This window comes from Notothenia rossii (assembly GCF_949606895.1).
Source record: "Notothenia rossii genome assembly, chromosome: 8".
In the NCBI taxonomy this organism is placed as follows: domain Eukaryota; kingdom Metazoa; phylum Chordata; class Actinopteri; order Perciformes; family Nototheniidae; genus Notothenia; species Notothenia rossii.
Window position 1 is genome coordinate 71,107,087 of NC_136906.1, and position 15,457 is coordinate 71,122,543.

The 15,457-nt window shown below is 41.8% G+C and overlaps 1 protein-coding gene across 1 annotated transcript; it reads right to left on the reverse strand.

Annotated features, from left to right (window-relative positions):
- Positions 1–4,281: 4,281 nt before the first annotated feature.
- LOC307015249 (uncharacterized protein) lies at positions 4,282–9,484 on the reverse strand. The gene is made up of 21 exons (XM_079643755.1): positions 9,350–9,484; positions 9,202–9,272; positions 9,023–9,118; positions 8,813–8,937; positions 8,273–8,416; positions 8,107–8,193; positions 7,855–8,019; positions 7,682–7,778; positions 7,380–7,597; positions 7,141–7,297; positions 6,652–6,860; positions 6,456–6,573; positions 6,151–6,350; positions 5,968–6,082; positions 5,716–5,885; positions 5,549–5,646; positions 5,339–5,469; positions 5,058–5,247; positions 4,765–4,906; positions 4,560–4,680; positions 4,282–4,489 (listed from the first exon to the last, which is right to left on the reverse strand). Exons 1-21 carry the CDS (start codon positions 9,367–9,369, stop codon positions 4,419–4,421), a joined length of 2,745 nt encoding a protein of 914 aa, XP_079499881.1. The 5' UTR covers positions 9,370–9,484; the 3' UTR covers positions 4,282–4,418.
- Between the last annotated feature and the right edge of the window lie 5,973 nt (positions 9,485–15,457).

A 15,457-nucleotide genomic window follows, 5' to 3' on the forward strand; every position in this document is an offset into this window, starting at 1 on the left:
TGGGGGAGGAGGAGGCTGTGGAGGAGGCTGTGGAGGAAGAGGTGGGGGAGGAGGAGGCTGTGGAGGAGGCTGTGGAGGAAGAGGTGGAGGAGGAGTGGGTGGATGAGTTTGAACATAGCTCTGTTCTGATCTTAAAAACGACGAGCAGACCATCCTTGTTGAAGAGGTTCAACGCCTTCGTCAGCGGCCGCCCGAACATCCCAGAGTACATAGTCTACTTCAGTAAAGGTGGACAGGTGGGGGAGGAGGAGGAGGAGGAGGGAGCTGTGTAGGAAGAGGTGGGGGAGGAGGGGGGGGGGGCTGTGGAGGAAGATCAGTTATTAGAACAGTTATTAGATCAGTTATTAGATCAGTTGAGTTATTAGAACAGTTATTAGAGAAGGTAAGGAGTCAATTTTAATGAAATGTAATGTCACTGTATCGGGTTCCCCTGTGTCTCAGGGTTCCCCCGCATTGTGACAGGATTTGGGATCATTAAGCGTTCCCAGATTCTGTCATCATGAAAAAAAGAACACCCCTTCCTTTCTGCTCTGTGGGTTTTGATAATGTGCCACTATGTCAAAAAGTCAAAATCAGGTTTATTGTCAACATGTCTCCATGTGTTATACATACAGAAATCTCCAGATACCGTTTCCCGCAGTCCCACAGTGTGACACATAGAACAAGATACAAAAAGGGCCTAGATAAACGGGGTATAAAACTAAGTAATAGTATTAATAAGTGTTGGTTAATAATATATCATTTTAAAAACACAATCCACAGAGCATGAATTGACATTAATGCAAGTATTTTTTGTGCAAAATAGAAAACATTTCAAAGCACAGTTTCAGTGCAGTAGTAGCGGAGATGGGTAGAAAAGTGACTGGTAATGGATGAGGGAAGGTTGTGTGTGTATGTGTATGTGGGGGGAGGGGTTAAAGTCCAGGACCATTTGGGGCAGGGGGGAAAGGTGGGAGGCAGGGTGGAGAGGTCAGCGGAGAGATGTCAGAGGGGGAGGGGAGATGTCAGAGGGGGGAGGGAGGGAAAGAGAGGGAGGGAATGTGAATTCATGTTTTTAAAGCTTTCCACTAATTAACTGTTTACAATGAGAGTTCAAATGGCATTTATGTTTATTCTGAAAAGTATCGCAAAAATAAAAATAATTATTGAATTTATTGGAAGTGTAATATATTTATTGTATATTTTTGTTCTTATGTATGATATTTTCTCCATTATATACAACTATGTTAGTGATCTATTTTATGAAATAAGTGACAGAGCACTGGAGCTCTGTGATTGGATCATCTCTCGTCCAATCACAGAGCACTGGAGCTCTGTGATTGGATCATCTCGTTATTATGGTGGGACTTTTTCCTTTTTTAAATTGAATAATTACAGACTTTTACTTTGAAGTTCTTGATCTTTGCTTTTTTCGTTCTATAATAGAGTCGGGTTACACACACACACACACACACACACACACACACACACACACACACACACACACACACACACACACACACACACACACACACACACACACACACACACACACACACACACACACACACACACACACACACACACACACACACACACACACACACACACACACACACACCTTTTTTTGCCTGGTTTTCTCTTTGTTTCCTCTCTGAAAACCACACCTGGACATCAGCAGGAGAGGACTCTTTAAAGTAGAGACACTACATACTGATATACACCTGAACATCAGCAGGAGAGGACTCTTTAAAGTAGAGACACTACATACTGATATACACCTGAACATCAGCAGGAGAGGACTCTTTAAAATAGAGACACTACATACTGATATACACCTGAACATCAGCAGGAGAGGACTCTTTAAAATAGAGACACTACATACTGATATACACCTGAACATCAGCAGGAGAGGACTCTTTAATGTAGAGACACTACCTACTGATATACACCTGAACATCAGCAGGAGAGGACCCTTTAAAGTAGAGACACTACATACTGATTTACACCTGAACATCAGCAGGAGAGGACTCTTTAAAGTAGAGACACTACATACTGATACACACCTGAACATCAGCAGGAGAGGACTCTTTAAAGTAGAGACACTACATACTGTTACACATCTGAGCATCAGCAGGAGAGCACTCTTTAAAGTAGAGACACTACATACTGATATACACCTGAACATCAGCAGGAGAGGACTCTTTAAAGTAGAGACACTACATACTGATATACACCTGAACATCAGCAGGAGAGGACTCTTTAATGTAGAGACACTACCTACTGATATACACCTGAACATCAGCAGGAGAGGACCCTTTAAAGTAGAGACACTACATACTGATTTACACCTGAACATCAGCAGGAGAGGACTCTTTAAAGTAGAGACACTACATACTGATACACACCTGAACATCAGCAGGAGAGGACTCTTTAATGTAGAGACACTACATACTGTTACACATCTGAGCATCAGCAGGAGAGCACTCTTTAAAGTAGAGACACTACATACTGATATACACCTGAACATCAGCAGGAGAGGACTCTTTAAAGTAGAGACACTACATACTGATATACACCTGAGCATCAGCAGGAGAGGACTCTTTAAAGTAGAGACACTACATACTGATATACACCTGAACATCAGCAGGAGAGGACTCTTTAAAGTAGAGACACTACATACTGATATACACCTGAACATCAGCAGGAGAGGACTCTTTAAAGTAGAGACACTACATACTGATATACACCTGAACATCAGCAGGAGAGGACTCTTCCTGCGTCAGAAATCCGTCTTTTTCGGTGCAGCAAAACAGCAGCGGTTATTTTTTTTATTTTTTTTTTATTCTTTATTTATTTGGGGTCACATTATAGTATAGTATAGTTTTTCAAATCGTATATTTTTAGAGACCCGAAAGCAGCAGCGGTTCTTTAAAGGCTTAGCTTGGCCCTAGATTCATAAACACAAGTATAATATTAATGTTCAGAAAAGGTGTGGTGAATGGACTGAACAAATCGCTGTACATACCGATCAGGCAGAGAGGAGAGAGTTTCATGCTCAAAAACAAAACGTGACTACACGTAAGTATGATGGAGAATTTGCGGAACTTTACCTGAAGCCAGCTATTCTCCTACAACATACCTACGCCGGTGGCGGAAGCAAAACACGGCAAGAGCAGAAGTGGGTAGGTCTGGGCACCAACGAACAAGAGGCCGCCAGCTAGAAGCCTCTGCCCCTTTATAGGGTGCCCCCTTGGAGGTAATAGGCTTAGAAGAATATGCCTTACAACAGCATTTACTACTCATCCTGCTACATTAAGATGATTGATGGCTACTGCCATATTTGCATAATTATCCTCTGAACCTTGACAAGTGCATGTTTTAGGCTGGGCACGAAATCTCCCCCCCCCCCCTACTTATAAAATAGCACTTTACCTCTGCTTACACCTATATGCCATTTTATATGCTGTGAGCTTATTATCGAGCCTTCATTGTAAGAGTCTCGGGTATACTGTATGTGCGTATTCCACTGTAGCGCCCCATACATTAATTGGAAACCCTAGTTTGTACATGTTCAATACATTTGTAACACTGTACACATGAACGTTTCTTTTTTCGGTTCACCAAAAAAAAAAAAAAATCTCACTCCAAGCTGAACTCAAATGTTGGCAGCCCTAATAAACAGTGATCACCACAGACTTCACATTTCCTGTGGAAATATGACAGTGTTTAAAGTCTCTAAAACAATACATGTAAAGAAATGACAAAATGAGAGAAACACGATGGACGTTCGCCGGGGAAACAGAATTTGACGGATAGCAGAATAAGCGCTAACACAGCCTACAGACTTGCTATACATCGCCAAAAATTGAACAAACAGTACCTGGACTGTAAGCAGGAAGAGATACACTTTGTATACAGTTATGCACATTTGAAGTTCTGGTTTTTAAACTTAGTGAACATTTCCAAGTATTTGAGGGTTGTCTTGCTCCATTGGCTGTGAATGTTAAGGTTTGTTGTGTTTCCTAAAGGTGGAAGTGAGGACACTCAAAAACATCCAATCACGTTTTAGTATGTCTCAAGTAGGCGGGGCTTATCAATGGGGCAATAATAACTTCAGAATGTATTTCATTTAGCACCTAACACAACTTATCATTTTGTTTATTATACAAGATATCATTTCTACATATGTTGATGATTCTCTGCATTTTGTGGGAGTTATGAGGGTACTGGTTGACACAAAACCTGCTTTTACAGTTGACCACAGAAGATGCAACACATTGATAAAAGAGCCTATGAATAAATGTTGCTTTTATTTTTTTTGTATTTGTTTATTTTTCAAAATACGTGAGTCATTATTGTCATCCATCAATATAAAAGGCAGTACAGTACAGATAAAACTGGTGCAAATGACAAAATGTAAACACTTCAGAAAATATTCAGAGGTTAGACAGAATAATTGCCCCAGAGGAGATCTGCTTTCGGCGTGTTGAGTCGGTGCTTCTTCGCTCTGCAAAACAAGTAAAGATTACCAGCTGCACATCCAGATCGACTACATTTGATCAGACTCAATCACTTACCCCTTTTTACACCTGCAGGTCTTGAGTAGCTCTGACCTGGAGGATGCACGCACTGGCCTCTGCAGGAACCATCTGCCTGGCTGCTCGTGTCACAAATCACTGCATCACAGTGGACATAGATCTGTGGACAGACAGGATGATTTATTACATAGGGCTACATGCAGCAGTGGCCAAAAGACTCCTGATTTGGATTTACAAGTCTTACCTGGTCTTTCAGAACCTCGTCATCTTTAGTGAACGTGAACATCTTTACAGAGAAGCGCTTGATGTGGGACGGGACTAAAACTCTGGAGTCACTCACAACGGGATGGAAAACTGTTGCATAGCTGTCATCGCGATTCTCACAGCTAGTGAAGGAATTTGAAAGTTAAAATAAAGCTGCCATTAAATGAAATTAGAATGCTTTTTAGTGGATCATTAAGACAGTGTTTACACAACTCACTTCTGACCAAAGGTCTCAGTCGAGAACATGTAGTAGTTAGTTTTGCACAACCTTACCTGTCCACAATGATGTCCCAGCTTGGCAGAGATGTCCGATCTTCATAAAGGGTTGCCCAACAGTTCTCAGCAATGAGTTCCAAGTGCGGGTCGGTAGAATGCATCAGCTCCACCTCAAAATACAGAGGCTGCCGCAGATATTTCACCACTGGATAATCCTCTGCTTGGTAGAAGAGCTCGTAGGATGGATCTGCAGAAGAAGAGTCCCGTTAGAGAAAGGAGGCCTGGACATTTACAGTGTTTTGTATGCATGAACAAGATGTTGTAAAATTCCACCATGCCTTGGGCTAGCCTCATCTGCACCATCAGCTGCCCGGCGCCGATCTCTGCAGCGGGCTCATAGGTTCTTGGTTTAGCGCTGAAGGCAACAGTCCGAGTCTCATTGACCACATAGAAGCAGGAAATGGTTTGCCTATTAGGGGAAAAATAAAATATATAAACGCATACATTGAAGGTGTTCATCTCCAATTATACAGAATCAAATATTTTACCTGTAATCAGGATCAACTGGTGATGTGTTGGCTGCTCCTTTGGCGTTGTTGTAAGACAGGCGGATCTCATTTTCATACATCATGTAGTTGTCAAAGAACTATTTAACAAAAACGCATTAACATTTGACAAAAAGCCCTTTTGATATTTAAATGTGATTCACACTCACCGTTCTGGTGGTTCCACAGGTATCCACACTGAAGGAGAAATATGCAAAGCGATCGTCGCTGAACTGTGGTGTGCAGGACTGGTCCTTTAGCGTCAGCTGACTTGGCTCCAGATTACGAGTCGATTCAACCTTCACAGCCACAGCGGTCATTGTGCCATTGGGGTGGCACTCTGGAGGAAGAAGCAGGCAATGTGTAAAGCAACAAAAATCCATCAATTAAAGCAGCAAATATACTTAGATGTCACATCTTACCAGTTGCTTTTAAGGGGAAGTAGCAAGCCAGATAGAGATCAGCAAGCACCCAGTCGTTTGCACGATCCAACAGAAGCAGGTCAATTCTGGATTTGACTGATTCTGCAGTGAGCAGCTGTGGAAAAGAAAGTAAAGTTGGCCAATGCAGAAGATCTATGGTGGGATGTTGTAGTTTTGACATACCTCGAAAACAGCGTCCTTGGCAGTGTATGGCAGAATGAGGCTGAGGTGTGTGCCGTTCTCATAGAAATTGTAGTCTTCAGCCATCTCAGCCGTCAGCTCTCGAGGTCCAACGATAGCCTTGAAATTAGAGCCGTGACTCCCGAACTTCACGCTGATGTGAAACTGGTTCTGGTCACAGGTGCCAGCCATGATGGGTAGCACTAAAGCAGCAAAACATGCATTATCCATTTGATTGTGTAGCTTTTACTCCAATATGTTTGCTTATGATAAAGATATTGTCAAAAGCTAATTCAATATGATCTCACCAACATCCTGCAGAGAGGCCTGCAAGTCGACCGGGAGCGCAAACGGAGTTTCTTCAGGCAGGATGATCAACCCAAAGATCAGAGGGAGGAAGTAGGATGTAACCATGCGCTCAGGATTCTGCAACAAATGAAATAAAATCTCAGCAACACTCAAAATATGCTGGTACAAAGTGATATTTTGTATCTTGTCACATACATGTTTTAAGACAACATCAGCATCAAAGGGCACTTGAAGAGAGAAAATCTTGGAGCCATTAGCCAAGCTGTGTTCCTGGACTGTGAAGCCTTTGGCATTGCTCTCCTCAACAGTGAGGACCCCGGTGGAGAAGGTGATGTTCCTCAGCTCAACGTCATGGAGGAAGGTTCCCAAGAGAACGCTGAACACTCGAGTCTCTGGGACAGTGTCTGAGGAACAGAAAGTGGCAGGTTTACAAATTCTAAACCTGCCTGAACGTTGATAAAGAACAATTGAGTAGTTGGATTGAGTGCTATTTAAAAGTGCTCTTTGTAAACAAAAGTGGATTTTGTACTTGGCTTCAAATCCCATCCAAATACTCCATTTTGCAAAAACTGAAGACCTTATTTAATGGGTTTAGCAGTCTTTAGGATATATCCGAGCAAGCATGAGTTCAAATGTTAAGCCAATTTAGCTCTTTTTTTGTTGCCACTTTTTTCATACTCTTACCATCCTGGACTTGGGGAGGTTGAGGCATCAGAGGGGTCATGATGGGGAACAAAACCTTGTATCTGGTATCATCTTGGGTGTCATCTTCCCTCCACAGTACCTCTAGCATGGGCTCCACGAAGTAGGTGGTGTGGTACTGGTCATCTGGGGCATGGCTCTGCAATAATTCATGACATTTCAATAAAACATGCAAATGCACTAGTGACTCTTGCATTTCTAATCTAGAGATTTCCCCCAACCTTGTAGTAACCATCAGGCGAGCCCACTGGGATCTCGACGACGATGTGGAAGTCTGTGGTGCTCAGTGTGTACCCCCGTGCGACCATCTGAGATCTATCAAGCCTCTGCCCGTTGATGCCCATGTGCATTTCTGAGACTGTAATGCTGCCGTCCAACAGAGGAGTCACACGGCGAGGTACGTGCCAAGAGATCATATCCTCGGTGAAGAGGACGCCACCTGTTAATGACAAAATGGAGCTGTTGAGGTTAACTGTGCAACTATTAAGCTTACTGTGAAGGCAATATGTTGCTCAGGACTCACCTTTGGGACAAGCAGCTGCCAAGTTCACTACATTCAGACCCTCTGGTGCCATGTAGTAGGTGCTCACCCTGAAAACTTCCATGGGGACTCCAGCCACCTAAAGAGAGGAGAGGTTTAATATAATTGACAAGGAGGGAAAGGAAAGAAACACTGTATAGGAGTGTGTTGCTTACATCCTCTGAATAAGTCTCTGCTGTATTGTACGGGCTTCGCATAACCAGACGACTAGAGGTAGTTTTGGCAGCGTAGCCGGATTGTTCAGCCTCTTGCAGCACCATGGCCACTGGTTCTGGGGTGTAAAACGTCATCTTCCAGATGCCTTGTGATGCACCAGAGGCCTACAGGAAAGAACAAATAATAATTAAATCCTCATTGGTGTAGGGAGGAATTAATCTGTAGTATCTGAACAGTTTAATGCAACATACTTCAGGATTGGCGTTGAGCTTGTCGTCTTCAACATCCCGAGTCTGACCCTTAGCTTCAGCGTCAAGGTTAGCCATGTGGTGCGAAACCTAAAAAAGGAAATGGTGGTTTTAGCATTTGTTTCCATACACACAAGACGGTGGAATCATCAATGTAAAGATGACCTACTTCCATGTAGTTCCTGTCGCAGAGGATCTCCCTGGAGGCCCAGCGAGTGTAGCTGCAAGTCTGATACACGTCATGACTGACCACGTCTGATGGATTCTCGCCGTACATCTGGAGTCTCAAGCCAACGTTAAATGTAGCATCATCCTATAAATATAACAAATTAAGAGAAAATCCCTAATATTCTTTGGTTCCAGCTTTTTTGTCATTGAAAATGTAATATCCTTGCCTTCAGGGACACATTTGAAGTCTAAATGGATATTTGTGTATGTAACAAATGAGTCAAGAAAGTACCTAGTAGATGAATACAGTTTTAAGTGGAGCAGTGTTAACATTTTAGGGATGTACCAAACAAAAAAGGGAAATGTACTTTGTGTCTTTTAAGGGTAAGGGGTTAAAAATTAAATTCAGGGAAACACAAACATGGGAGCTTGTTGAGCCATTAATTCAGTCACTCGGGACAGAATTAGCACATGTGGCCCCAACTAAATTTGGTAGAAAATGACATTGAATGCTGTTAAACCACTTTAGCTCAAAACAAACCTTGTTGTCCACAAAGCAGCCCATCAGGGAGGTGTAGATTCTGGTGTTACCCCACGGGTCAGACTCCATGCTGTATCCACACTGAGCAGCCATGCTAGGTGTCAACAAAATGTGCTTGGTGCCATCTGAGGGGAGAGAATAAGCTTTGTCAGGGAGCCCTTTCCTCAGTGATGAACCAATCAGCTCATTATTAGCAGTGTAAGTACTTACTGATAGCCTCCACTTCAAGCTGGTTTCCCACTGCTAAAGCCTTGTCCAACGACAGTCTCATTACATTTGCGGCACAGTCAGACCTTAACCCACTGCCTGTTAAAAGAAAAGGCTTGTGAGGAGAATTTAAACCGACTTAATATGCTGTATAAAATGACTTCATGAGAATTGAAGCTTACTTGATTGTGAATTTAGCTTCACATTAGGCCTGGCTTGACCCAAGATGATAGCTGCAGCCATCCATAACAAGCTTGAACACATAAAACACATCATTTTGAGACAATTAAGTATACACATAGAAAGAAATCTACAAGAAATGTAACTTACATGTTCCCAAGCCTCAGCATGGTGCAGTTTGTAAGCAGCAAAACCCAAAACTACAAGAATACAGTCAGTATCAGAGTGTGTCAATGTCCAGCACACCTTCCAACAAAAACACAAGTCTAAAAGGAAGGGGACTGGATGATTAACTGAGACATCAGCAGTTGCTTTATATTCCACTTAACGACAAAGCACAGGTGAGGCTTGTTAAGGATTCTCCACGCACGCACGCACGCACACACACACACACACACACACACACACACACACACACACACACACACACACACAGGGGGAGGTGATGTATGCCTAGTTTATTAAGAACATATTTTAAAAACATATGTATGGAAAGGAAAAACACACATTCTTCAGTAGTGTCAAAAAAGTATTTATTGTTCAGCAAAAGTAGATTTGTATTTGATATTATACATATATTACATTTTTATATTTCAAGAAGCAACAAAATAATCCACAATTAATAATAAATTCCACTTTTCCTTAAAACCACATATGCTTTTGTGGATTTTTGCCTTTGAGCCTCTTTATTATGACTGTAATCTAATATTTGATTATTGTTTGTGCAAATTCTCAAACCTCCTTGCAAGATGATGCACTAACATTTATTACAGACAGTAAAACCCGAGCTCATCGTTCTACCCGGGTCGATCAGTCTGCTCTGTCCAATTATGCAATGATATATGTTCAGGCCATAACAATATGTTCCAACTGGAAGAGTGTTGAGTCAGTGCAGAAGAAGGAATAATCAATGCTCTGCTTAACAAAAACCATATCAAAATGTTGCACCCATCCCTGTGGGATTTCTACTTGGTTTCATAGGTTCTAACTGAATGTTTTTGCAGCAATAGTTTTATTTTCATTGTTTCTGTTCCTTGTGTAGGTTATTTTTTATGTGGTTTGTGTTTACTTTAAGGTTCATCTTCATTCTGATATCTTTAATCAAATGGTTCATGTTCAGATCAAATACAATTCCAATTTTCTATACGATAGCTGTACATTATTGTAAATAATTTGAAAAAACTTGACCGATTTTTTTCTTCAAGCCAACAGATTTCAGGAATTATAAAAAGGTAAATTCTATAGTTTATGGAGTTGTCAGTATCCCCTGTCTATCTTGTGCTGCTGGTCCAGAAGTGTCTGTTTCAGGCTCACTTTGGCATCTTCAAAATCTGGATTCATCTTCAATACTTGTTTGAAGTCACTCTTGGTGTCATCGAAAAAACTTGTAAGACATTACAAATGTTAATAGATAAATGTCATGATATGTAAAGTATTGCCAAACTAGCTCATTAAGAGTCAGCAGTTTGTACACAGCTCCATCTGGTGTTAAAAGAAGAACATACCAACTGACTCAAACACAAATGAACCCATCTAATGCTGCGATCACACCACAACACAGTTAATGACAGATGTTATAAATCTATATTAAAAGAGAGCTGGTTGACTTTTCAAGAAAGAGTCACTGCCAAAAGGTATTCTGCTAAAACAACCAACAGGAAGCTTGTGGAAAGGCTATTTAAAGAAAGCTTAGTTTCTAAAGTTCACTGAGCCAGTGCTGTGCTTTTTTGATTTATTGTTTTACCAATCTATGTAGCCTATCTACTGTACCACAATGTGACTCCAAATCAATGCAGCATTGTATTAATACACCTCTTTTTTATAGGATTTTAGTCGACCTATTCTATTTTATTTTGTTTCCTTTCTGGCATCATGTGAAGCATTGTCCCCCCAAAGCAAACCAGATATTAATCCTACACTGGACAAATATGATATTGAAGCCAATGAACATTGCAGCCAATAAAGAAACTGCATAGTTGTCATGACTGTGTGGGAAACTTCTGAAGCAATTGGAGTCGGGACTCAGAGAGACACGAGGAGAGCTTGAGCTTTGATGGCAAACACTGACGGTTTATTTGGAGCTTCTGCCAGAGAATTCACAAGACATGTCACGGGCCACGATCTGACCACACGGTTGAGATGCAACAATCAATTCTGAAGAACTCTGCCCCATATTTAGCTAGTTCAGAGAGAATAATCAACATTCTTCAATAGATAGACGAAACCAGCCCGGTATCAAGGCAAGACGTGAACATGTGAGGATTTACCATGCTGGTATGAGGTGTGATTAGTGGCAAAGAACAGATAACTAAGATGACTGAGCGGAGAACTAACGTGTCAACGTGCGCCAACGCCTCCATCAATTTTGAATGGGTTGAAGTAGAATACCGGCGACGTCACGACAATGTCAGACGTCACGGCGACGTCGTAGTTTGGAGAGTGTTACACACACACACACACACACACAATGTTTGTATTTAGTCTCCTGATTTTAAATGCCCTAGTATGGTTTTGTCACCATTTCCATAGCCCACCAAAAATATTTTCCACCAGCCGCCACTGGATACGGCCCACTCTTCACATGTCTCTGCTGTCGAGCCATTCGCATTGAAATGTTGGACGACCTGTCCGCAGATAGCTTCATTATTGGCCTGCGTTGCTTTATTGCCATAAGAGGAGCAGCGCGTCAGATAAGATCTGACCAAGGAACTAACTTTATGGGAGCCAAAATGAGCCAACTCAAGCTCTTAAGCAACTGGATGTTAACCGTCTTAACACATTCTTAGCTGAGAAGCAATGTGATTTCGTCATGAACACTCCGCATGCAAGCCATGCAGGAGAATGTTCTTCGTTTTGACAGCGAAGCAGTTAGGCAACGTCTTCGTGAGCTGCTTAACAAAGACTATGCTCGCTCTATCTACGGTTCCACAGCCACACCCTCAAGTCCACGCTCCAACTCCAGCCATCACTCTGTGTGCTCCATCGTAGCCGCCAAAAGGGCAGACGCTGCAGCAGAGTTAGCAGCGAAGGAAGCAGAGTATGAATTGCTGTTGGAAGAGGAACAACTAAAAGGGAAGGATTCAACTCCTAGAGGAGCAACAAAGGAGAGAACTTGAAGCTCAGAGACGTGAGTTGGAAAGATTGAAGGCAGAAAAGAATATAAGAGCTGCACGAGCTAGACTTGTAATCTATGACCAGGAAGTAATGCAGGAACATGTCTATTCTTCTGATATCGACCGTAGAGAACAACATGTATTTCCACAGCAATATGTGAATACAGCTGTCATCCAGCAGCCCACTAATGTTGCAGTGACAACATCAACTCCACAGACAGATGTGACTTACTTGGCTCAAGCAGTCCATGATAGCATTTCTCTGAACAGGCTCCCAATACCAGAGCCAGGTGGCTGTATTCACTGGTGACCCGATCCATTTCATTGAGTGCAAGGCTTCATTCACATCACTCATAGACAAAAGGAACATTTCTTCAGCTGATAAACTGCACTATCTGAGAAAGTATGTAGGAGGTCCAGCCCGAATAATTCTTGATGGCATCTTCTTCAGAAGTGATGAGGAAGCCTATAAGGATGCATGGAGCCGTCTCAACCAAAGGTAGGGTCAGCCCTATTGCGCTGCCCCTTTAAGAGGGCCTGCAAAGGGTTTTGCACTGTTTGTCCATAAACGCTTGCCGTAGTTTCCTGTTTCTGACTGTCTATGGAGCACATGGGTTTCCTGTCAACAAAATCCTTGCTCAAGTCCTAGGGTCTTTATGTCTTTTTACAAAATGGAAATGAAAATGGAACTTAATCAGTAAACATCCAAAACTGAGCTGCTGTCTCCTGGGTGTTTATTTCCGTGTTAAGCTATCTGCCAAGCCTGCAATCCAAAAAGTATTCTTGCAAGGGCAGAATAGTAAAAAGACACCACACCTGTAGGATTTGCCACAGAAGATGGGATACCAGTAGAAACAACCGCATTCTTCTGTCATCAAAGCTACAGTCACATGATGGCAGACAACAATGATGATTGGGAAACATGATCCCAATGCTCCAACACCTCACGTTCAAGCCGCATGTCCTCAGTCGACACCATGGCAGCTAGATCTCATGCAAAAGCAGAGGCTGCACGTGTCCAGGCCTCTTTTGCACAAAGAGAAGCTGACATGATTAAAGCACAGGCATCTATTGATGCTGAAGCTACAAGAAAGAGAGCGGAGCTCTGTGCGCCTACGACTTCCCAGGACTATGACAGTACATCCCACCTTCCACGTCAGTAATATTGATAAAAGCCAGTGGCCCCGTCTCAGGTAGACTATTTTCATTTCCTCTGTCTCACCGGAAGTTGATTTGTCTGCGCCATCTTGAGTACCGTCCCATGGCTCTTATTTCTGCCGGAGGAGCGAGGAGCGAGGAGCGATAATGGAGGAGCGATAACCGAGGAACCACCAGACCATCCTCCGATGAAATCCTCAGATACTCGCCCCGCCCCCTTACTGTGTATCGCTCACTGATTGGACGATGCAGCGCATGCACTGATCTGATGCTTCTTGTCATGAGAGCCGTTTCCCAGCGGAATGAAGAAAATACATGAAACTCACGAGAGTCACTCCTCAGTTTATACCTTGTTTTGTTTCAATTAATGTATAATTTAGTTACAAATATGTGATATATCTGAACAAAAAAGTGGTCAAAATTAATTGTATTAATTTGTTGGAAACATTTTCATGATCGCTTTTTTCGTTTTACATTTTCATTTATTGTCATTTCCATTCAGTCAGTAAGTGCTATTAAAATGTTAATGAGCTACAATCCACACAAACAAAGTGTGCAATCCAATGAATGTTAATCTAACTGGGTTTTGATAGATAACATAACATTCTCTCAATTATTTTATTTCTATTGTGCACTCTAATCAATATTAATCAAACTATTGTTCGTTTATACATTTTAAGAATGGCATTTATCTTTTTTGAGAATGTGTTCTTATTTTATTTTATTTATTGGGGTCTACAACAGATGATACAAATGTTTGTGTCAGTAAATGTGTAGGCGGGGGTGTTTGTGAAAACAACGGGGACAGAGCATGGACAGAGCTGTCACTTCACTACCCGATCTGTCCCCCTGCCCGATCGGTACTGCGCATGTGCGAGATGGAGAGCTCCGGACGGCAACCCAAGATGGACACTTGACACAGTGGCTTTTAGCAAATCTCAAAAAGACAACGAGAGAGAGATGAGTTATTGTTATTACAACGTGACTTAACTATTATTTAACAACTCTTTTTATTGGGTTCTTTTATTTGGGGTTAAGTACATTGTCAGAATAAGTGAGAAATTAATGTAACTTCTGTTAGACAGCCATATGCCATAAATGTTTGTAAACATTCACAGTAAATATTTATTCAGTATAATAGCTGTAAAAAATAAATCATTATTATATTAATATTGACAATAACGACCGACCGTCGGGGTAGCATTTGCTTGGCATTTCCGGTTATTTCTCCACTGGTTAACATGGGTTAACAATACCGTGTAATTGTCACGTTTGATGGGACGAAATTGTGACATCTTCACGTCTCCCATGGTAAATCGTCACATGTTCACGTCTTGCTGTGATACCGGGTTGCCCAGAAGAAAGCACAGTGTGGTAATCCTTCATATCATAATAGCATTCTCTCTTAAAGCTGAAGCATTTAGTGGGATATTTCAGATAAATCATGTCATTATTTTATATTTTTGGTGTCCAAAACAATTGACAATAATGATATTATTTTGCTTATAGAAAATATAACCATAGAAAATAAAAATAGTGCTATCAAACTCATCTTCACCAATGTTTATTGTGTATCTTTTGGGGAAATCAAGTAATGTGGAGAGTGTCAACATTACTGTACAACAAATAACCAATAAATTAAAGGATGTTGAGATATAAGGTGTTGGATTTTTTACAAAATAATAGGCGCTTTCACACCGGACTACTTTTCCCCGTACTTTTCCCTTTTAGTTCCGATAGTTCCTGGGATTTTACATTCACACCAAAAAGAGAACTTAGTTCATGAGAACTTTTACCCCCTTTTCAGTCCCTGCTAGAGAGCAGGTACTTTCCTGGGGAGAAAAAGGTTCCAATTTCTGAATTGCAAACCACGCCCCGTAAAAGGGAGCGGTGGAGATGAGGAGGTGTCGGCGTTCTGCCGATTTACTCGGAAGACTTCAGTACAAGCTGCTGGGAGTCCCACCTGAGCAGTGGGTTGTGGCTCTGC